Consider the following 22,835-nt stretch of genomic DNA (forward strand, 5'->3'; position numbering starts at 1 on the left):
ATTTTCTCAGGCCAGCAAATCCTCCCTGACCAGCAGCTTTTCTGAATGCAGTGAAAGAGCGCCCATAAGGCGAAGGCGTTACAACCATTTGAAAGAGAAAGAGTGATGGTTTTGATCAGTAGGAGGTTAAAATATATTTCATTCTTCGCTGATTCTCATATCTTGTACAAAAGTAAAGGTTTCTCCTTTACGGAATTAGGGTTTTATCAGGACACTTATTACAAACAATGGTTACTTCTAAATTTATTCATGACCGTTTCTTTTCACAGCCTGGATGGAAGAGGTGGAAGCGATACAATCGTCTCCAGGTGCTGTAATTTCATATTCTGGAGACCATTGAATCTCTTATTCTGTGATCTCAGTTTTCGAATCAAGAGAGAAGAAGCCCAAAAGACATTGGAATTATTTCTTTTGCATTCTGGTGGAGAAGGTTTATTGTGAATGTTTTTCACAATGAGAACAATAATATTACTTTTAGTGCCGAGAATAGCCTACATAAATGCGTAGGCTTATTTTACTATGATGAATGAAAAAATACCATTGAAATCTGAAAAAGAATTACTTTTATTCTAAAGACAATTTCAGACTTTTATTCTAAATACTCTTGCCGTTGCAGCATTATTGGATATTTCATCAGTGGGGGATCCATTAGCACAATAAATTCCAGTCTGGTTGAAAAAATATTGTTAATCTAAGTGAGAAATTATTTCCACCCGTGATATAGTAGGCTTGTTGTAGGGGAAGAAGACGTAAAAAGCTTGGAATTATTTCCTCATTTCCTCAGCATCGTGATGGAGGAGGAAACATGAATCATTGTTTGTAAGAGTGTCTACTGAAGGAGGTTTTTAAGAGAGGATAACAATGATATTACTTCTAGTATTAAGATTAGCCTTTGTATGTATGTAATAACTATAACATGGAATTTTGGTACTGAATTAATTATATTCTAGAAAGAGTTTCAATCTATTGTTTGGATGATAAAATGTGTTATTTTGTTATAGTCAGTGACTTATATTTATGTGTTTATTGAATACATACCATTGTCATTGTTTCAGAAATTGTATTAGGATATTGACAATAGAACAAGAATATTATTTATTAATAAAGGTTTTTAAGATATGTGAAAAAATATATAATGTTTTTTAGTATTTAAAATTAACTAATTTATATTGATCAATAATTTTTATTAATATGATTTTTTTTATATATATTGAAGAAAGCAAACAAAAATGAAATGAATATCAGCTGGAACAATTGCTGGTATATCTGAAAACAATGACTCAGAAGAACAAGAAGTTCTTCAAGAACAGTTAAAACAACTAGCCAACAATGACACCAATAAATGAAATTACATTACAAACCAACAAAGCTGCGAGTAAGGTGTACAGGAACAAAAACTTGGATAGTGTTTGCAGCATTCATGACTTTGAAAGCTCTAGGACTTAAAGATAAAAACCTCTTGCTTGGTGGGCTATAATAGGTCTTGTTAGCTTTATTTTATACATTTATATTGCGAGTCATCAACTTTATAGACTACATGGTTATTGAGTACCATGAGAATAATATGAGCGGAGTTTTAGGAGAATTGATCATAACAGACTGATCATAATATGAGTACATTTATTTGGAAGTTAGAAATTAAGATCTGTTTACTTATTCTGAATTTTGAATAGCTTAATCACAAGCTAAAATCCATGTCCTGGAAAGTACTTAAATGTATACTGCTTAGTTTGTATGGAAATCGGTATTGTACAATCTTAAATTGATTTTTAATGGTTGGTATTTCATTTCCTCATTACATTGTGAGTCCCAATCTTAAAACATATTTACCATTTTTATGAAATTTCTTATCAAACTTCTTGTTGGTGTAGAGACATTGTGCCAAACAATTTTAAAAGCATTTGATACAAATTTGATAAAGCATTTTTCGATCGGTTTATTTAGACTTAATCATAAAATTAATAAATATTTCCAAACTTCTCTTTTTGAAATTCATATACAAATTCAATGTAAAAGTAAATAGAATTTCATAGAATGCTTTTGAAATGTACTCTTTGCTCTTCTTTGATTGGTGTGGAGTAGTTTGTCTTAATTTCCTTGGATTTTGATGTGATTTGAAATGATTGGCTAAATATTTGCCTTTTGAAAGTTGATGGGATTCAACTATTTTCTTACAGTAGGTGATGATTCGGGTTACTTGTAGCTTTAGCAATTTAATTGATTTCAATAGATGATGACTTGTTTCTGTCAGAGATGTTGATCCATTATCAGAACATATAACAATAAAATACAATTCTTCTCTTTTAAATCATAAAATTTGATCTAAAACATTGACAATAAAAAATCTAATCCAATATATTCCAATAAATTGCTGACTAAAGATACTAAAATGACAATAGACACTAGAGGAAAAATAATCATTAGGCCCATAGAGATATACTGTTCTTTTGGGATCAGCATTTGCGAGGAGGAGAGCACGCTTTATAGCTTCTTTTGAGGGCTTCCAAAGAATGGGTGTCTTGGGGATAACAGAAATGGGTGTCTCCCACGTGGTATGAGAATTTAGTATTCCAAAGCATATCACACCTTCAAAACAATCTTCCAACCCAAGTCTGCTCAACAGTTTTGCTGCATGAACTTTGTCACCATTTGTAAATATCTGTCACAACATAAAGTGTTGAGTGGTAAGCTTTCAAATCTCAAAGAATTCTATGGATTTTAGAGAAATAGACCATATAAAATTGTTTCACCTGTTCAGGATCATAGTAGTATGAGCCATATAAACTTACAATTTAAGTTTGGGGCATGCTTAACAGTAAGATCCTCAGTATTGAATCTGGTTTAAGATTCTCATATGGTAATCTTCCATGAACAAAACTGCAGAAATAATTGATTATGAATGAGCAAGAGAGCGCCAGTGGTGGCCTTTTACTGCCCTTTTAATCGATTTTGGAATTGGTCTATCAAATGAATTGCAGAGATTTAAGAAAGCTTGAAATTCACACTATAAGAAAAATGCGACTGGTTTTCAATGGATTAGGAGAAATGATTAAAGATGTACAAGGAGAAATGAACACAGATTAAAGAAAAGATTTAATTTATATTATTAGTTGATGGTTTTATATTTGTGCATTTGGTCATAACTTTGTTCATCCACGTGTGGTATTGATCTGATAAATTTTTTTACACAATGTGGTGCTAAGAGGATCGTGTAGGTATGGTATGAGGATCATTTTTTTTCTGTTATATTGTCCCTAGTCCCACCAATGAATAAAAGTGTCATGTGCTTCTCATTTAGAGAGGACATCTGCTACTGAATTTGTTTCTCTAAAGATAGGTTTTGCTTCATAATGCTCCAATTTTGCCAAATTTTCTGTTATATTGTCTAAAATTGCCTGTAGCCGTCAATTTGAGGTCTTTTTCCTTTCGATTGCATTGATTGCTATCTCCAAGTCTCCCTCCACTGTGATGTTTCTTAAACCATGCTTAATGCAATCCGTTAGTCCTACCTGTAAGGCTTTCAATTCTTCTATACTATTAGGTTCTGGTAGAATCGGCTTTGCCATTTTCCCTATGATTGATCCTGAGTGATCTCTGATTACATATCATATGCCTGAGGGGCCTGGGTTGCCTTTAGAGGCACCATCAAAGTTTAATTTTAGCCAGCCAATCTTTGGAGGGGTCCAAGTAGCTTCCTTTCTAGAGTTGGATTTTTTCCCAAAAGAGGGAGGAATCCTAATTCCCTGCCAATTTTTCCTTATGCTTTCATCCCAAGAAGAGAAAATTTTGGGTGGTTCCAATGAGAAAGCTATTTTGTAGTTTACTGAATCAATAATTGCCATTTCTATTGAGTTTAGGATTGATTCAAGCCTTCTGGCTTTGTCTTCAAATAGCCTATGATTCCTTTCTTTCAAAATTTCCCAAACTAGGCATGATGGGGACACTTTCATAATTTGGCTCAAAGTGCTTTCCTTCACTAGGAGAGGCCAACATTGAAAAAGAGAGATAATGTCATTCGACAGAGCTGTGATCCACCCCAATTTAGCATAGAGCCAACACGAATATTTAGAAGCAAACGTTCAATTCAGGAGGAGGTGATCCATTGTCTCTGCCTGTGCTTTACACATAATGCACCTAGATGGTCCTTCATACCCCATTTTGGTGAACTTTTCTGCAGTTAAGATTTTTTTTGAAAGGCTAACCATGCAAAATTCCCTTCTTTTGGAATGATCTTACTGCTCCAAAACAACTTAATTGGAGTGTCCTCCTTTTCTTGATTTGAATTACTGACTAGAACTTTGTAGCCATCTTTAGAATTATACTGCCTTGTTTTGGAGGATGCCCAAATTAGGGTTTCTTTTCCTCTTCTAGGATTGACGTTTCTTGCTTTTAGCTAGTCTAAAAGTTGTTGTAATTCTTCCCCTGGGATTGGCAATCCTACCATTGGTTTCCACCTCCAACTTTGGATATTTGAAGTGCTATCCTCTACCATGTAGTCTCTAATTCAAACACCCCAATGTTGTTTAAACTAGTACTCTATTATTGGAATGTTGAGGGAATTCGCAACAAAGGGATAACCTCCCCATGAGTCATCCCAGAAAAGGTTAGATGAACCATCATGAATATCCCAAGAGAGGTAAATATTTAGTTGCCAACATTCTGAGCCATGTTGTGTTAGGGTTTTTTATAAACTTCCAGGCTAGTTTTGCCTCTAGGGCTTTGTTCTACAGTTTTAGATCCTTGATACCTAAACCCTCCATTGTCTTGGGTTTGGTTATTTTATCCCAAGTAATTAAGGCAATTCTTTGTTTTTCCAAAATAAATTTCTCATCTTCTTAATTATGAAATATTTTGCACTAGTTGTTAGAGATAAGCTGGATAATAAGTAAATAGATAGGCCCGAAACCACTGCTTGAATCATAACTAGCCTTCCAGCCCATGAGAACCACTTCCCCTTCCAAGATTTTTTAACTTTGGAGGATCCCATAATTTTGTATTCCTTAGTCCTCAGTCTATTGGGATGCCCAGATGTATACATGGGAGAGATCTTGCTACGATTCTTAGAATCTTAGCCTATAGCAGATTTGGGGTGGAGAAAAATAAAACTTTGGTTTTTTCCTTGTTTCTTATTTGGCCTAAGGCCTTTCCGTAAGATTCTAATAGTAGGTTAAATATAATCATTTAAATTAGAGAGTGATAGATATGATGTAGAGAAATCACATTTCAAATAAGTAAATATAATTTAAACTATTATATCTACTTTCTTTATTGCAATTTTGATCAAAATAAAATGACACAAAGATTTCTTAATATGGAGTTTAGAGGAAATTTATTAGTAAATCAAATTGAGAAGTATAAGGATTTTATGATTCTTGAAAATGAGAGGAGGAAATATATTTGAGTTCCTATAAGGAGGATGATTTATTGAGGTGCTCAAGTATGTAATTTTTCATAAATAGAATATTTTATTAAATATTTTGGAAAATTTGGTTTAGCATTTAAATTCAAGTAGTGTAAGGCTTGGAATGAAGGCCATTATTATTTGATTTGATTGAAGGTTGGGATTATTATTCGATTTGAGTTGAGTTAGGGATATGGTTCAACTATTGCTATGCTTCTTGATATGTAAGGATAAATATTTAATCATAGTTATATTTCAGTTCATGTTATAGATCAATTAGAGATAAATGTAGCTAGGATTAGGGTGATAGTTCAATTAGTTTTATAAATCAATGAATGTTATGCATATATTTTAATTAGGGTAATATAATTTTGATGATTACAATTACATAAGAGCTTTGGGATAGCCTTCACAAGGGCTTCAATTCTAGTTAAATAAAATGAATAAAATATAATAAATTAGACACCTCAAAAATGATATTTGTCACTATCCTCTTCACAAATTTATCTAGCTATAGATATGCAAATATTATACTAGATATATTTATAATCATATGATGTAGTAGAGAGGCCCATCTGCACAAAATATTTATTTTTGGAGATCATTTATTTATTTATTATATTAGCAATTCACTTATTTAGAAGCTAACTCTCATACTAGATGCCAACTTTGGAAGACTAAAAGACCCAAAATAGAATTCCATATTAGATGTCCCTTTGTGATTTGAAGTTGGTCTTTACAATGAGAACTAGATGTTTTAACAAATTAAGTTCAACTCCTTGGACTTGGAGATCATTTATTTTCAAAACAAGGTCCAAAATTTCAATATATCAAATTAATTCACTAAGAAATGGGGAGAAAGGAAGTTCCAATGCTAAAGTTTGTTTGAAAAGGCAAGATACACAATTGTAGCAATACTTATTGATTCACATGTGTCCATAAAATCTTTTTATAATGAATGTAAAATTATCTTCAGCAATTTTTAAAAAATGGATATTCATTCCTCCTTCCAAGTTAAAGCAATAAACAAATGGATTAATACAAATGACAATGACTTCCACTATATATATATATATATATATATGAATCTAGTTCCAAAATATGTGTTAGACACATAGAAAATCACCTTGTTGTCAGAGACTAGGGTAACATTGTCACTTAGTAGATATTGTTTTAACATAAAAAATTATAGGACAAATTATCAAAGGGAAACAACATTAAAATTCAGTGATATGTTACAAAGAAAATTAGAAGATTATGTAGATGACATAGTGGATAAGTAAAAAATAAGACAACATACACATATTATCGGGTGAATAGACATTATGGATTAATATAAGAAAGCCTTGCTATAACATCTAGAAAACATTTAGGATTCATTATCTCTAGGTGTGATGTAGAACCCTCCTCGTTACCTACCAAACACCTCAAAAGGTATGACATTGACCCCCTAACACTTGGATGGGATCCTATCAAGGCAAGGATCTACAACTTTAGTACATTCTTCTCATCATTTCCAAGACCCTTACTGACTCAATCAGGGGTATCTTGCTAAAACACACACATGGTACCTCCAAGGGTTAAAAATCAGTCTCACATTTATTTTGGGTCATACAGAACTCCCCAAGTTCAAACCAAGCACCGGTGGCAAGGTTACTTACTCATTCCTTAAGAAACTCACTCAATTAGGCCTAGTTGCTTGTAGCCCTATTTAGCGGGTAAAGGGACCTTAAGTTCATATTTTCCCAAACACATTGGTAAAAACATTATGGATTAAAATACCCTTTTGTAAGTGATACAAGTACCCAAAAGGAAGGGTGAAGGTATAGAAAATAAAGGTATTTCTGAGAGGAATTTGACTGTCCTAGAAGGGCTAATTAGGTCTCTTTTGTGAAGCAACTATGTTCAAATGAATGAACCGATGGATTAAAATCCCATGGGCATGTTGGGAACCATAAATAAATTGTGATTCTAGGGTTACACGCATGGAAACATTGCCATTTGCCCACAAGTTGATTTTGTTTGTTCAAGGTCTAGGTAGCCACATACAGATGTCTACCTAGGGTCCCTTCAAACACTTCTCTCCCTTTCTTCTTCTACAAAACACTCTTGGACCTCTCAAACACATTGAACACACCTTCCTTTCACCAAATCCCATGAGCCTCATATTGGTAAAGTGCAAGATATGGCCATGAAGGAGGAAAAACCCAAGGTAAACCCTGGTTTTCCGGGTACCTACAACAAAACTTGAATATAAGGAACAACACACACAATAAAGACTTAAAATAAAAGCCAAAATATATTTAAATCTCCCCTTCAACCTATTCAAATTATTTGGAATGGGTACCAATCTGTACCACAAATAAAAACTCCAGAATTGCAGGAAAAACTCAGAATTTCATTAGTTTGTTGGCATCAAAGTCTCCTCCGTACAACTAATCCTTGGGAATTGGATCCAAAAGGTTCAAATACTTATCTAAACTTCTCTCAACAAAAAACCAAGAGGTTAGAGCCATTGGAGGAGTTTGAAATAACAAAAATGCAAAAAGTGCATAAAAGTTGCTCATGACAACTTTTGACAACTTTTCTAAAAGTTGTCAAAATGTCATCTTTCACCTCCTAATGCCTTGGGTCAAGTTCAACCCCTCCTAAAACATCTTAAAAAACTCAAAACCAACATATTGGATCCCCTATTGTCCAAAATTCCTAATTGGCTCATATATATGCCAAAATAAGAGTTTGGCTCACTAGATGGGATTCATTATTACAAATATATAATGCATGATTGAAAACCTATATAAAACATCCTAAAGACATTTTTAATACCTTACCCTCCCTTAATAGAGTCTGACATGTTATCTTGAAGGGTTTGATGAAGTTCTCCTGCACCATACTCAGAAGAAGAAATCTCAAGCCCACTTGAGATGAGAGTCTGTAGGTCTGCACCATGATCTTTGATCTGTTGCTCTGTCATCCAGACTACTTCAGTATCAGGTTGTCCTTTCCAAGCCACCAAATACTCCATGCAAACCTTATTCCTCTTTTTCTTGGAAACCTTAGTATCTATAACGTTATGCAACTTTGGTGCTTCATGTTTGGGAATATCATCATCAGCAATATCCTGCATTGTGTTTTTGCCTGCATCAACAATACACTTATAAAGAGTTAAGTCACAAACATTAAAAATAGGTGATAAACCAAGATCAGATGGTAGTTGAAGTTCATAGGCATTTGAACCACATTTCTTCAAGATTTGGTAGGGGCCAATCTTTCTTTGCATCAGGTTTGTGTATCTTCCTTTTGGAAGTCTTTCCTTCTTGAAGTGAACCCACACCAAGTCTCCTACATTAAACTAAACATCTCCCTTCTTTTTGTTAGCATGAGCTTTATATTTCTTTGCACATTGTTGAAGATGAGTCTTAACTTGGTCATGGATTTCTTTTATGGCAGTAGCAAAGGTTTCTCCATTTGCACTAATAGATTCTCCTTGAGGTAGCTCTCTCAACTCCATCACACCCCTTGGGTGGATACCATATACAATTTAGAAAGGTGACTTATTGGTACTCCTATTCACTATGTCATTGTAGGAGAATTCTACCTGAGACAATATACTATCCCACCTTTCTCCATGTTGTCTTGCCAAACATCTTAGTAGATTCCCTACTGACCTATTTACAACTTTACTTTGGCCATCCATTTGGGAATGGTAGGATGAGGAGAAGGATAAATTTGTACCAAGATTCTTCCAAAGGGTCCTCCAGAAGTGACTAATAAACTTCACATCCCTATCAAAGACTATAGTCAAAGGTAAACCGTGTATCCAGACAATTTCCTTAAAGAACATGTCTGCTACATAAGAAGCATCACAAGTGGTTTTGCATGGCAATAAATGTGCCAGCTTAATAAAACTATCAACCACTACAAAAACACTATCATATCCTTTCCTTGTCCTAGGCAATCCTAAAACAAAATCCATGCTTATGCTTTCCCATGGTCTTGAAGGTATGGGTAAAGGCTGGTATAAACCTGCATTGGTGGACTTTCCTTTTTCCTTTTGGCAAATTACACATGTTTCTACAAATCTCCTGACATCTGCCTATAGTTTGGGCCAAAAATAGTGTCTCTTCACCAAATCTAGTGTCTTGTCAAGGCCAAAATGGCCTGCCATTACTCCATAATGTTTTTCCTTAATTATATTCAATCTCATAGAGCATTTGGGTATGCATAGTTGTGCACCTTTAAATAAAAATCCATTTTGAACCAAAAAATCAAAGTACTCAATATGAAATTGTTCATCAAATGAAGCACGTACCTTAAAGGCTTCTCCAAAATTTTCATTACCCTCATACATGGATTTCAAAGAGTCTATTCCAACACTCTCCAACTGAATCTGATTTGCAGTTAGGAGTCTTCTTCTCAAAGCATCTGCCACCTTATTCTTGACTCCTTTCTTGTACGTAAGGATGAAAGTGAAAGCTTCTAGGGTCTCTACCCACTTCATGTGTCGGTGATTAAACTTTTCTTGACTGTTTATGAAGCTAAGGGCCTGATTGTCTATGAAAACTATGAATTCTTTTGGTAACAAGTAGTGTCTCCACTTTTTCAGGGATTGGACTAGAGCATACATCTCTAGGTCATATGATGAATATATTCTCTTTTCTTCATTCAAATTCTCACTGAAGAAAGCAATAGGTATTCTCTCTTGATTGAGTACTGCTCCAATAGCCATATGACTAGCATCACACTCCCCTTGGAAGATTTTGTTGAAATCAGGTAGGGCAAGGACCAACTGCTCTACAACTTTCCTCTTCAATGTTTCAAATGAGTTATATGCTTCTTCTATCCAACTAAACCTACAATTTTATTCCCCCTTTATGGTATCAAGCATAGGATCAAAAATATGGCTAAAGCCTCTTTTAAACTTTCTATAGAAGGTAGCTAGGCCATGGAAACTTCTGACATGATTCATTGTCATAGGTGTAGGCCAAGATAATATGGCACTCACCATTTCTTGATCCATTTTTAATTCACCATACGAGATTACAAAACCCAAGTAAATGATCTCTTCTTGCATAAAGAAACACATTTTAAAGTTGATCATGAATTTGTCTTCATACAATCTTCATAGGACCAGGTCTATATGTTTTGGATGTTCTCCTTTGGTTTGACTGAAAACTAGAATGTCATCTAGGTAGACTATAACAAATTTCCCTATGAAATCCCTCAAGACTTTATTCATTAACCTCATAAAAGTACTAGATGCATTAGATAAGCCAAAGGGCATGACTTTGCACTCATACAACCCCTCATTTGTTTTAAGAGCAATCTTCCACTCATCTCCCTGCCTAATCCTAATCTGATGATAGCCACTTTTCAAATCAACCTTTGTAAAATATCTAGCACCCCCCAAAAAATCTAACAAATCCTCAATTCTAGGCATTGGAAACCTATACCTGATAGTAATCTTGTTGATAGCTCTTGAGTCGGTGCAAAGCCTCCTAGTGCCTTCCTTTTTGGGTGCCAAGACTCCAGGGACTGCACATGGGCTCAAACATTTTCCAATCAATCTAGACTTCAACAATTCTTTAACCTGTTTTTCCATCTCAACATTCTGATCCGGTGTGAGATTGTATGTTGCTTTATTAGGCAAGGTGGATCCAGGTATAAGTTCTATACAATGTTTTATGTCTCTCATGGGTTGTAGTGACCTTGGCATGCCATCAGAGATGACACCCCTGTATTTGACTAGTAGCTTCTACACTGCAGGGTCAATCAACCTCAATCTGTCCTCTTCCTTGTCTTTAGACCTCTCCACCTTTGTTATTGTCGAAATAGGGATAAGGGCATAACAGACAATACCCTAATTTATCATGTTCTTTATGATCTACTTCCCTCCTAACACCAACACCTTGGCCTCCTTTTATTTTTTCTCCTCATCATCCTCCATTAAAGGTAGTAACTAAATCACCTTACCATCTTTGGTGATGGAATATGTATTCCTAGCACCATCATGTTGCGCCTTGAAGTCAAAATGCCATGGTCTCCCAAATAGGAGGTGGAAGGCATCCATCTTTGCAATGTCAAATATCAACCTATCTCTATAGGTTCCAATCTGGAATTCTACCCAAGCCTGCTCTTCCACAATAGGTTGTTGTCCTTGTGTGAGCCATGAGACCTTGTATGAGCAAGGGTGAGGTAGTGTTCTCAACTTTAGTTTTTCCACCATCTCTAGGGACACAAAGTTCTCAGTTGAACTAGAGTCTATTAGGACCTTGCATACTTTTCCACCCGCTTTACACTTTCCACACTTTGGCAATCATCCTCTAAGGTCAAGTTACTTCTCCTTTCTCCCATGGAACTAGTAGGTTTCTCCAGTCATATAGTGGCCATGTGTCCTTCTTGATTGCAGTTATAACATTTGATTGGACCTCTACCTTGAGACCTTCCTCTAAATGGTGGTCTTCTTCCTCTGAAGTTACCTCTCTGATTGTATCCTCCATTGTTATTGGAACAACTTTGTCCTTTAGTGCCTTCTTGACTAGTTTCACTTTGGATTCCAAAACCATTTCCCTTATTTCTAAAAAAAATTCTTCCACCCCGCTGTTGTCTTCCTCTTCCTTTGTTATTTTGCTCTTGTCTCCTTGAATGTTGATGGCATCTACCAATGGTATCCTGGCTAAGAAGGTTCAATTCTTCTTGAATGTTGTACCTTAATCCATTTAGGTACTGGGCAACTTTCTCACTCTCTTCCTCTTTTGTTTTAGATGTCATGCATAGCCCTTGGAACTCTTCAATGTATGAGTTCACGTCCATCTCCTTTTGGTTGAGATTTTTTCTCCTCTTATGGAGTTGTATTTCATAGTCTTCTGGTACATAGGCCTATTTTCTCAAGGAAACCATCCTCTTACAAGAAACAATCTTGGACTTGTTGTCCTTCTCTCTTTCTTCTTGGACAAAGTTCCACCAAGTTAGGGCTGCTCCCTTCAACTTGGACTTAGCAATCTTCACCTTCTAGTGTCCTGAAATCTCTTCACACTCAAAGAAACTAGATAGGGGGTCTATCCAATCTATCACAACATCTGGCTCCATCTTCCCAATGAAAGTTGGCAAATCAATCTTCTGCTCCATGGCTCTCCTTTCCATGGATTTGAGGGCATTAATGAAGTTCCTCTGGTCAAGAGGAATCACCTCTTCCTCTGGCATAGGTATCTCATCCTCATCCCCTTAATCACCACTACGGGTGCTTCCATCTTCCTTCCCATCTACTCTGCCACTCAACCTCTCAAGCTCCCTCTGCATTGCCTCGCATGCAATGGCATGCTCTCTCACAATCTTTTCCAATTCCATGTTGGTGATTGGTCCTCTAGGGACCTCTTCCTCTTGTCCTTCTGACATCTCTCAATTCTTTGTCTTCTTACCAAAGCCGTTACTAGCTCTGATACCACTTGATGCAGAGCCCTCCTTGTTATCTGCCAAAAACCTCAAAAGGTATGAAACTGACCCCCTAACACATGGATGGTATCCTATCAAGGCAAGGCTCTACTCCTTTAGTACAATCTTCTCATCATCTCCAAGGCCCTTACTAACTCAATTAGGGGTATCTTGCTACAACACACACATGGTACCTCCAAGGGTTACAAATCAGTTTTACACTAGATTTGGGTCATACAAAATTCCCCAAGTTCAAACAAAGCACCGGTGGCAAGGGTACTTACTTTTTCCTTAAGAAACTCACTCAATTAGGCCTAGTCAGTTGTAGCCCTATTTAGCGGGTAAATGGACCTTACGTTCAGATTTTACCAAACACAGTGGTAAAAAAATTATGGATTCAAATACCCTTTTTGAATTTATGCAATTTCCAAAAGGAAGGGTCAAGTTCTAGAAAATAAATGTCTTTGCCAACAGGAATTGGACTGTCCTAGAAGGGTTAATTAGGTCTCTTTTGTGAAGAAACTATGTTCAGATGAATGAACCGATGGATTAAAATCCCATGGGAATTTTGTGGACTATAAATCAACAGGGATTCTAGAGTTACACTCCTAGAAGCATCACCATTTGCTCACAATGTGATTTTGTTTGTTCAAGGTCTAGGTAGCCACATAGAGATGTCTACCTAAGGTCGTTTGAAACATTTCTCTCCCTTGCTCCTCCTAAAAAAACCTCTTGGAAATCTGAAATAAATTGACCATACCTTCCTTTCACCATATCCCATGAGCCTCAGATTTGTAAAGTGCAATATATGGCCATGAAGGAGGAAAAACCCAAGGTAAACCCTAGTTTTCCAGGTACCTACAAAAAAACTTCAATATCAGGACCAACACACACAATAAAGACTTAAAATAAAAGCCAAAACAAAGCTAACTCTCTCCTTCAACCTATTCACATCATTGGGAATGGGTACCAGTCCATACAGAGCCATACCAGAGACAAAAACTCCAGAATTGTAGGAAAAACTTAGAATTTCATTAGTTTGTTGGCATCAAACTCTCCTACATACAACTACTCCTTGGGAATTGGATCCACAAGGTTCAAATACTGATCTACAACTTCTCTCAATAGAAAACCAAGAGGTTAGAGCCGTTGGAGGATTTTGAAATAACAAAAGTGCATAAAATTTGCTCATTACAACTTTTGCAAAAGTTGTCAAAATGTCATGTTTCGCCTCCTGGTGCCTTGGGTCAAGTTAAACCCATCCTAAAACATATTAAAACACCCAAAACTAACATATTGGATCCCCTATTGTCCAAAAGTCCTAATTGGCTCATAGAAATACCAAAATAGGAGTTTGGCTCACAAGATGGGGTTCATTATTACAAACATATAATGCATGATTGAAAACATATATAAAACATCCTAAAGACATTGATAATGCCTTATCCTTCCTTAACAGAGCCTGACATGAGGTGCTCCTGCACCAAGGTGAGACATTTATATTGACCCAACTAATGTAAAACCCATTTTATAGATACCTCCACCACAAAATATTATGCAACTATATAGTCCACATGGATAATTTTGCTGTAATATAAGATCCATTTCCTAGATGGAAAATTATTAGCATAATAAGATCCATTTCCTAGCTAGTAGATAAGTGCCATCCACCTTGACACCTAATGATTAAATATAGTGTTTTTCATTGGGATGAATATTGTCAATGATCTTTAGACAAGATAAAAGGATTACTTGATTCTCGACTAGTTCTTACAACATCCATCCAAGGGAAGGCACTTTTACTACATATAAATTAGCTACATCACCTTTAAAAGAAGTATATAATAGTGTGCATGATGCAAACACCAATGGTAATAATATATCCATTTAAATCTTATTAAATAACTTTTTCTATTTGTTAGTCCACCCGTAATTTTCTTCCCTTTTAAATATTCAAATTCGCGGGTTGCCTTTTGTGCCTTTACTTCCATCGGGTCATTTGTTCTCCTTGTACTTGAATCGTGGAAATATTTTCAAAAAATGTTCAAATGGTTCAAGGTTCAAAGCACGTTTTAAAAAAGAGTTGTTTTTGGTCTTTGTCATCATGCGAACAAGTGCGCTTTTTTGTGGTCATTGAAGTTTTGAACCCGTTGAACCAAATTTCATGCGGTTCAAGGTTCAAATTTCAAAATGCCTTTTGATGAGTCGTGACAATGTATTGTTATATGACGAGCATGAGTGCTTATGTGTTGAGTTGATATGCGACCTTGAAGCTTGGACCAAATTTCAAGTGGCTTAAAAGGTTCAAGGTTCACATTTAATAGTCCTTTTATTTTGTCGCTCGTTCCTGGTGTTGTTTTGTGTGCTACCCACTCACTGTTATATTTCTTAAGTGAACTTGAGCTGATGAACCTTTTTGTCAAACGGTTCAAGGCTCATGGGTTCATTTTAAAACTAACTCTAAAGCTTTTTGGTGGAAATTAAAGTGACACGACATGAAGGAATATTCCCTTATTCAACAATTTAAAATTCTAAATGTGGAAAGTAATCATGAGAACATAAAATTACTTGTGCGGAAGTGATGGATAATTAAGAAGGTGTCAGTTTGTGTCATTTCACCGTTACATCGCATGCTTGGGTAAATCACAACTACCATACTTTAGTAAATTGGAGGCGCGGAAGGTAAAACCAACTCTTTTCTTCGAAAGAATTTCCAATTTTCATGGTGTTAACAGGTAAGTTCAGTTGATTTCTCCTAAGTAGTGTTTCTTTGAGTTCTGAGGTTTTATATCAGTGTAGAAAAGGGAAATCTCTAAATTGTTGGGGTATGATATTATCTTGTTGTTAACATTTCTTGGTTAAGGGGGCAGATAGTTAACATGAGGCCAATGCTACCTGTAGACACCTCAAATTGTCCAATCTAATTAAAAAAATATTTTATTTATTTAATTACTTTAGCCTAATTCTTCTATTAATTAAATAAATCTTTATTTATTTAATTAATTCATTTATCCTCTTCTAGCCTTATTTCTCATTTAAATAAATACATTTATTTATTTAAATTATCCTTTTCCTAAATTAAATAAATATCTTATTTATTTAATTTGATCCCACTTCTTCTATTAATTAAATAAATCTTTATTTATTTAATTAATTCATTAACCTTTTCTACCCATGACACGTCATTCATCTCTTAATTCATATACTACCTACCCCTTTCATTATTTTATTATTTCTTTTACTTACCCTCTAATCATAGCCGACCTTCTTTTACACCTCTCAATCTTATCCCTCCATTTCATATAGTGTCTTCTATATAAGAGGATACTTCCTTCATTATCAAACCCTAATCAATCATTCTAATCAATTTTATACACTTGACTACACTTGGCATATGCAATCCTACTTGCAACCACATTCCGTTCTTTGTTGAGCTCTTGTGCACATAAAATCTGAGAGCAAATACATCATACAAGATCAATGGAGATAGGAAGAATGGAGATCCAAACCCTATTGGACATGTGATGGTATAATCTTTGTGATTTCATTTGATTTGCATTGTCTTAGGTAATCTTCATATGTTATGGTGGATCTTTGTTGTTGTTAGGCTAGGGTTTTGTGGTTGAATTCATTTAGCCTTTCAATATCATTATTATTGTTATCCATTTTCACCATATACATTTTGGCACGCTTGGTGGGACTCTTGTCCCTTTTGCATTTAACATCTTTGTTGCAGATTTTGTGTTTTGAAGTTGCAGATCTGACATTTTCAGTAGCATTTTGATATTTTCGCATCTGCTCACCTTCGGATCATGTTTCTGATTTTCTAGCGCGTCTATGACATTTGGAACCGTGTCTATGTTATCAATAGTATTTTATTTTGCAGATTCCTGAAACCGTGTTTGTGTTCCTAAGGCGCGTCTGCAGTGTTTTTAGACGTGTCTGTGTTCAGAAGTCGTGTCTGGGTTCTGGAGATGCGTCTGTGTCTCACAGAATAGCGTCTGCGTCACAAAGTCGCGTCTGTGTCTAAGGTAATCGCGTCTGTGTGCACCAGTTTCAAATTTTGAGTTATTGATTTAGTTTTGGGTTTTGCATTTAAGGTGTCTAAGGTAATCGCGTCTGGTTGAAGGCCCCTATTTTCACAAAGTCTTTTGGATCTAAAATTTACCTAACTTGTGTGCTTGCAGGAAGGGGTGATTATTTCAAACAATCCAAACTACTAATAAATCTTTGTTGCAGGTCCTTGGCAAGGGTTTTTGGATTTTTATTGTGTGCCTTGTTTTCATAGACTAGCAAACACTTCAATTGGTGCACTAAAATTGAATCATTATCTTTTGTGTCTTGAGCAATAGGCTCTTTTTGTTTAATCTTTAGAGGGCCTGTCTTCCTGTGTGGTCATTAGGACTACTAGTGAGAAGAGAATGACCCAAGTGGTAGCGAGGAAAACCCACCTCTTCTGAACCACTATAAACAACTGTATTCATGGTGAAAACTATGGATAACGTGTGCTGATTAGTTCATACCGACACTATGTCTCCCCATAAACCCGTTTGATCAAATTTATTTCATCAGTTGTAGGGCGTAACCCCTACTGGCTGGGAGCCTTCTATATTTACAGAGCTGAAAGTGCCGCATGTATGGCCACACGAGCAGATGCCCTTACTAGCACCTTTTTGTTTTAGAAGCCCAAATCCTTCTAGTTGTTGGGGCAGGAGGTCGGACCTCTGGTAGTGGCCCACACACATATGGTTCTTAGTAGAGATACAAAGTTCGCCACGGGGAGTTTTCGTGGGGACTGATGCTTGGCTGACCCGAGAAGTGAGTGCCAAGGGTGGAGCTAGTGAGGTCAAGCATCTAAGTATCCGCTCTGAATAGTGTAGCCTCAGGGGTAAAACCCCATGTGGGATCAACAACTATTGTCTTGGCCAGCCATAAGAATTGTGCTTGACTTATTTTAAACATTCAAAACATTCAAGACCAAACAGTAAAACATTGTGTCTTTTGTGTCTTCAAGTGTATGCAAAATATTTTTTTACATCAAACAACACACTTTTCTTGGAGTCATTTTGAGTCTAGACACTTGAAAACATTGGGTCTTCATCAACACTGTGTCCTCTTGTCACGAAAAATAGTCAAACAGTCAAATTTGGTCACAACAAAAATGACTTCACAGATTGGAAAACATTGCACAAATTTTGCAGAAACGCGTTTGTGTCTGACATAATAGCATCTGTGTTGTATAACCACGTTTGTGAAGGGCAAAAACGCGTCTGTGTTTCCATAATCAACAGTGTACTTTACAAAAATCTTAGAAGCGCGTCTATGTTAAATAGAACCACGTTCGTGTCAGTAAATCACGTCTGTGCAGTATACATGCGCGTCTGTGTTCAGAATTGAAAAAAAACAAACTTTTATAGTCCAGGAAACAAACACAGTAAGTTTCGGCAATCTTGAGCTTCCTAGGTCATTTCTCCAAGGTTTCATTTAGCATTCAACTTGTCTTTGGGTCTCACAAAGTCCATTATTACTTTACACCTTACATTACATTCACATTTGTCTAAACTTGTGTCAAAAGGTCACTTACTTGTCCTCATCATACTTTGTCAACACACTACATACAACAACATTTTGCTAAGTGGTCCCTCATCAAGGTCTATCACCTTTGGGTCTCATTTGGTCTTACTTAGAGTTAAGGTCAACTTACCTCATCAAGAGAAACTATCCTCTCTTTGGAAGTCACACCTACTCTACTACATACTTACTTGGTCTTACACTTTGGACATTGCAAGTACACTTCAGATTCATTTACATTCCATCCAACCCTTGGTCTTCCATACTTTTTCCATTTTCATCTAGTCTCACACATCTCGGTCAATACCTAGTTCATGGTTGAAACCCGTCTTCAAAAATCTAGGAGAGAAACTAAAGAGGCTCAAGAGTCCGTAAACATGAGTTCTTACGAGTATGACAATGATATCTTTTTCAATTCTGATCATACTACATTACCTAACATGGATGCCTATAGAAACATTCCAAATGTTGAGAACATGGACACTGCAAACAACAATGATACACATAATGATAATATGGACAACTTTTCCATACATTCAGCAGATGTGGAAGAATCCATTATGGATCCCCGTTTCAATCGATTGGTTGAGGAAATAATGAGGAGGGATAGACAATACTTCTTACAAATGATGGCACAAAGTTGAGCCAAGATACCTCATGATTTTGACATGTCTCAAATAATGGAAAATCAACCTTTGCAACAACCTCACTCCAACATGGATCAAAGGAGGCCTAATAGTGGAGGCAATAGAGGACCACATATGGTACCTGAATCACCATCATCTTTGTTTCAAAAACCAGAAGTCCCACATACACATGGTCAAGCATATGATACTGACCTTTGCAGACCATTATGGAAGTCTTATGCAGAAAAATATGCTCAATCACATACCAATGCTAAGGATCAACCACCAAAGCAATTGGATATTCAAAGGCATGCTCAAAATTTGGACTTAAGGAAACCCCCTGTCAAATTTGGGAGCAACACATTAGAACATGACATGCCTGTAGAGTATGGTATACATGGACAAAATAGATATTTCATTCCTCAACATGAATCTATACCAAGTGGTCCATATACACAGCATCACTATAGACCTCCTCCATATGAACATGTGTATGATCAATATCATCCATATATGCAACATGCTCCTCCTCCAATTGGTGCCTCAAGCATAGGGTATGGTCCAAGAAGTCGATCTCCACCTAAGAGCAATTTGGAGCAACAAATCAGGGACTTACAAAAGAAAATGGAGGACATAAATACATCAAATCCAACATACACAATGAGAGACATATGTCCCTATCCATTTGACAAAAGCATTCCAATGCCTCCATTTCCTACCCACTTTGTGATGCCTAAGTTTGATAAGTATAGAGGAAAAGGGGATCCTAAGGCACACATAAGATTGTTTTTCACAGCTTGCATTGAGGTAGCAGCAGAAGAGACATATTTGATGAGATTATTCCCATAAAGCCTAGGTGATGAAGCTATGGAATGGTTCTCCCAACTTCCACCTGGTATTAAGTCATGGGGTGACTTAGCAGAGGCATTTATTCAACATTTCTCCTACAACATAGAGACAGACATATCAGTCACTACTTTGTGCAACACCAGGAAAAAAGAGGGAGAGTCTTTTGCATCATTTTTACAAAGATGGAGAAATCTAGCTAGAGATGCTCTTGTGAAATTCCACAAAAACAAATGGTAGAGATGTTCACCCAAAATGTTAACAAAGACATTGGCTATGATCTAAGGAAAGATTGTTTGTCCACCTTCAAGGACGTCATTGAAAAAGGCTTAGCAACAAAAAAGGTCCTAATTGAACAAGGAGTCATTAAGATATTCAAGGAAAACAAAGATGACTTTAAAGGAAAAGACAAGCCAAGATTTTGGAATAAAAACAAGAACACAGTCAATGATGGTGTGGTGGATGTCAATACAGTGCGACCCAAATTCATTTTTTCCGGATCAAGATCTACAAACAATCAGGTGAATACTCAAACAACTTCTAAATCATGAAGGAAGTACACTCCATTGGGAGAACCACTTGAGTCAGTTTTCAAAAAGCTAGTGGCAAACAAGGTAATCACTATTCCAGATTTTCCTCCATATGAGCCAAAGGTCAAACCAAATTGGTGGAATGATGACGAATATTGTGAATTTCATAAGAGCAAGGGTCATAAGACAGGAAATTGTCATCGACTGAAGAACATCATACAAGATCTCATTGATAGAGGTGACATTGAGATTGAAGGACATTCCTCCAATCAAGAACATGAGATGTTTAAGGAACCATTCCCAAAGCATGACAAGGGAAAAGCTAAAGCCACAAATGATCAACCCAACTATACTAGAGAAACCTATAACTATGATTCAACTATCAATCACATTTCAATGGACAATTACGTCTCTACCATTATCATCAAGGATAAAAACCCTGAGAATTCTACTCGGAGACCCAGGATTGTCCTAAAAGGTGTTGGATCTTCTTCCGAACCTACCTTTGAATGTCATGTCACAACTCGTCGAGGTAAAATCACTTTGCAAGGTGCTCCAACTAAAAACACCACTTCTTCATCAACCAAACCTGAGTACGACCTTGTAGAATAGTTAGGGAAGACACCCGTGCTCATCTCCATCCTTGAGCTCTTACGCATATCCCACGCACATAAAGCTATTCTTGACAAAATATTGAGAGACACTGCCGTTCCTACTGGTCTAAATGTGGACCAGTTTCAAGCCATGGTGGGATACCTTTCCATTCCACACTTGCTTACATTCACAGAAGCCGACGACACCTCCTTGAGCCAACCACATAATGCACCACTACACATTGAAGCCTGCATTCACAAACATCGAATCAAACGAGTTCTGATAGATGGAGGAGCTGGTCTAAACATTTATACATTGAGCACAATTAAACAATTGGGATATTCTAATAAAGTTGTGAATTCTACAAATCAAATCACTATCAAGGCATATGATGATGAAGAGCGTTCATCCAAGGGCACAGTCACCTTACCTCTCAGAATTGGGCCAGTTATGAAGGATGTGGTTTGTCAAGTCCTAGATCTAGATCTCACTTACAAAATATTTCTAGGGCGTCCTTGGATTCATCAAATGAGGGCAGTCCCATCTACATATCACCAATGCATTAAATTTCCTCACAATGGAGTGGAGGTAACAATTAACGGTGATCCTAATCCATTCATATACTACAATAACCTGAGATCAAAAACTGAGACCATCATTCCCAGTAATCGTGAAGTTGTTCCTTCTTCGGCATACATTGATCCTAAGTCATTAAAACCTTCGACATCAAAACAAGGTGAGCTTAAAGGCAAATTTCAGGACAAAGGCATGGGGGAATACACTTTAAATCAGACCATGTACTTACGACAAGTCATGAGTTCATGAAAAGAATACGGAAGACCACATCCTAATAAGCAAGTATCCATCATTGTACTTAAATGGGACCCTACTACCTTTCAAAGATGGGGCAAACTGGAAGAGGAGGACTTATACAAAATGCTTTACAAAGATCTTGAAAATGATACACAAGATCACATTAGTCTACCACGTGAGAAATATGGCAAAGGTTTCAAGATCCTACAAAAAATTGGGTATGATGGAAAAAGTCCTCTTGGGTCATGAAAAGAAGGCATCATTGAACCTTTACAACCTGAATTGACTTTCAAAAAGGAACGCTTGAAGGGACTTGGTTTCTTGACTTCCAAGGTCCACACTCAAAAGACAAAAGAAGCCTTACAAATCAAAGCTGCCACAATTCAACAAGAAGGCCGCTATTCCACAGACTCCAATGAATGGGAATGGGGTTCAGACAAATCCTCCTATGACTACGAGCTCACCGAGATATTCAGAGAGCCAGATGAACCCACAAAAGAAGAGGAATTTTATAAAAAGTTCAAAGTTGGTCAAGAAACAACCCATGAGGAATCCACACAGTCCTTGTCTCAAGGTCCTAGGTTGAAATCACATAGGATGAGAACACCTGTCCAAGAATGCGCTACTAGTGATGATAATTTGGATTCGTTCACGATCGAGACTGATGAGGAGAGTGCCATCAATGACCTCGATAATTATCTTGACATACCCAAATATAACTACATCTTCACTCGTAGCCCTGCTAACTTTAAAGACATTAAAGGCCTTCACCTTGTTCACCACCAACTCATTGACTGGGATCATGAAGGACCTGCACAGTTTGACACATTCCAAAATGATGAAGCTTTTATTGACTATCTTGGCATATGAGATGATCTTCCCCCTAGGGACCATAAAGCGGGATACACTATAGAACTCAATAGCGTGGCATATTTTGGTGAGGCTGTCAGACCTTCCAGTCGCAAAAATGTGAAAATAAGAACAAACCAAGGGTCTTATGGTGAAAACCACACTGTGGCACTG

At 36.5% G+C, this 22,835-nt stretch overlaps 1 protein-coding gene across 1 annotated transcript; it reads right to left on the reverse strand.

The window, feature by feature from the left end:
• Positions 1 to 263: 263 nt before the first annotated feature.
• On the reverse strand, positions 264 to 12,748 carry LOC131874406 (uncharacterized). Its single transcript, XM_059217769.1, has 5 exons — positions 12,634 to 12,748; positions 8,433 to 8,539; positions 2,441 to 2,659; positions 603 to 668; positions 264 to 491 (listed from the first exon to the last, which is right to left on the reverse strand). Exons 1-5 carry the CDS (start codon positions 12,746 to 12,748, stop codon positions 264 to 266), a joined length of 735 nt encoding a protein of 244 aa, XP_059073752.1.
• Between the last annotated feature and the right edge of the window lie 10,087 nt (positions 12,749 to 22,835).

The sequence above is a fragment of the Cryptomeria japonica genome, chromosome 3 (genome assembly GCF_030272615.1).
Source record: "Cryptomeria japonica chromosome 3, Sugi_1.0, whole genome shotgun sequence".
NCBI lineage: Eukaryota > Viridiplantae > Streptophyta > Pinopsida > Cupressales > Cupressaceae > Cryptomeria > Cryptomeria japonica.

Bases quoted from the DNA above. Each gene is read 5' to 3' on its own strand.
- LOC131874406 (XM_059217769.1), bottom strand. From the start codon at position 12,748: ATGGAATTGGAAAAGATTGTGAGAGAGCATGCCATTGCATGCGAGGCA. The intron at 669-2,440 runs GTATATCTCTAT...TTTTTCAACCAG, and splicing joins ATGCTGATCCCAAAAGAACA to ACTGGAATTTATTGTGCTAA. The intron at 492-602 runs GTATTTAGAATA...GCATTTATGTAG, and splicing joins ATAATGCTGCAACGGCAAGA to GCTATTCTCGGCACTAAAAG.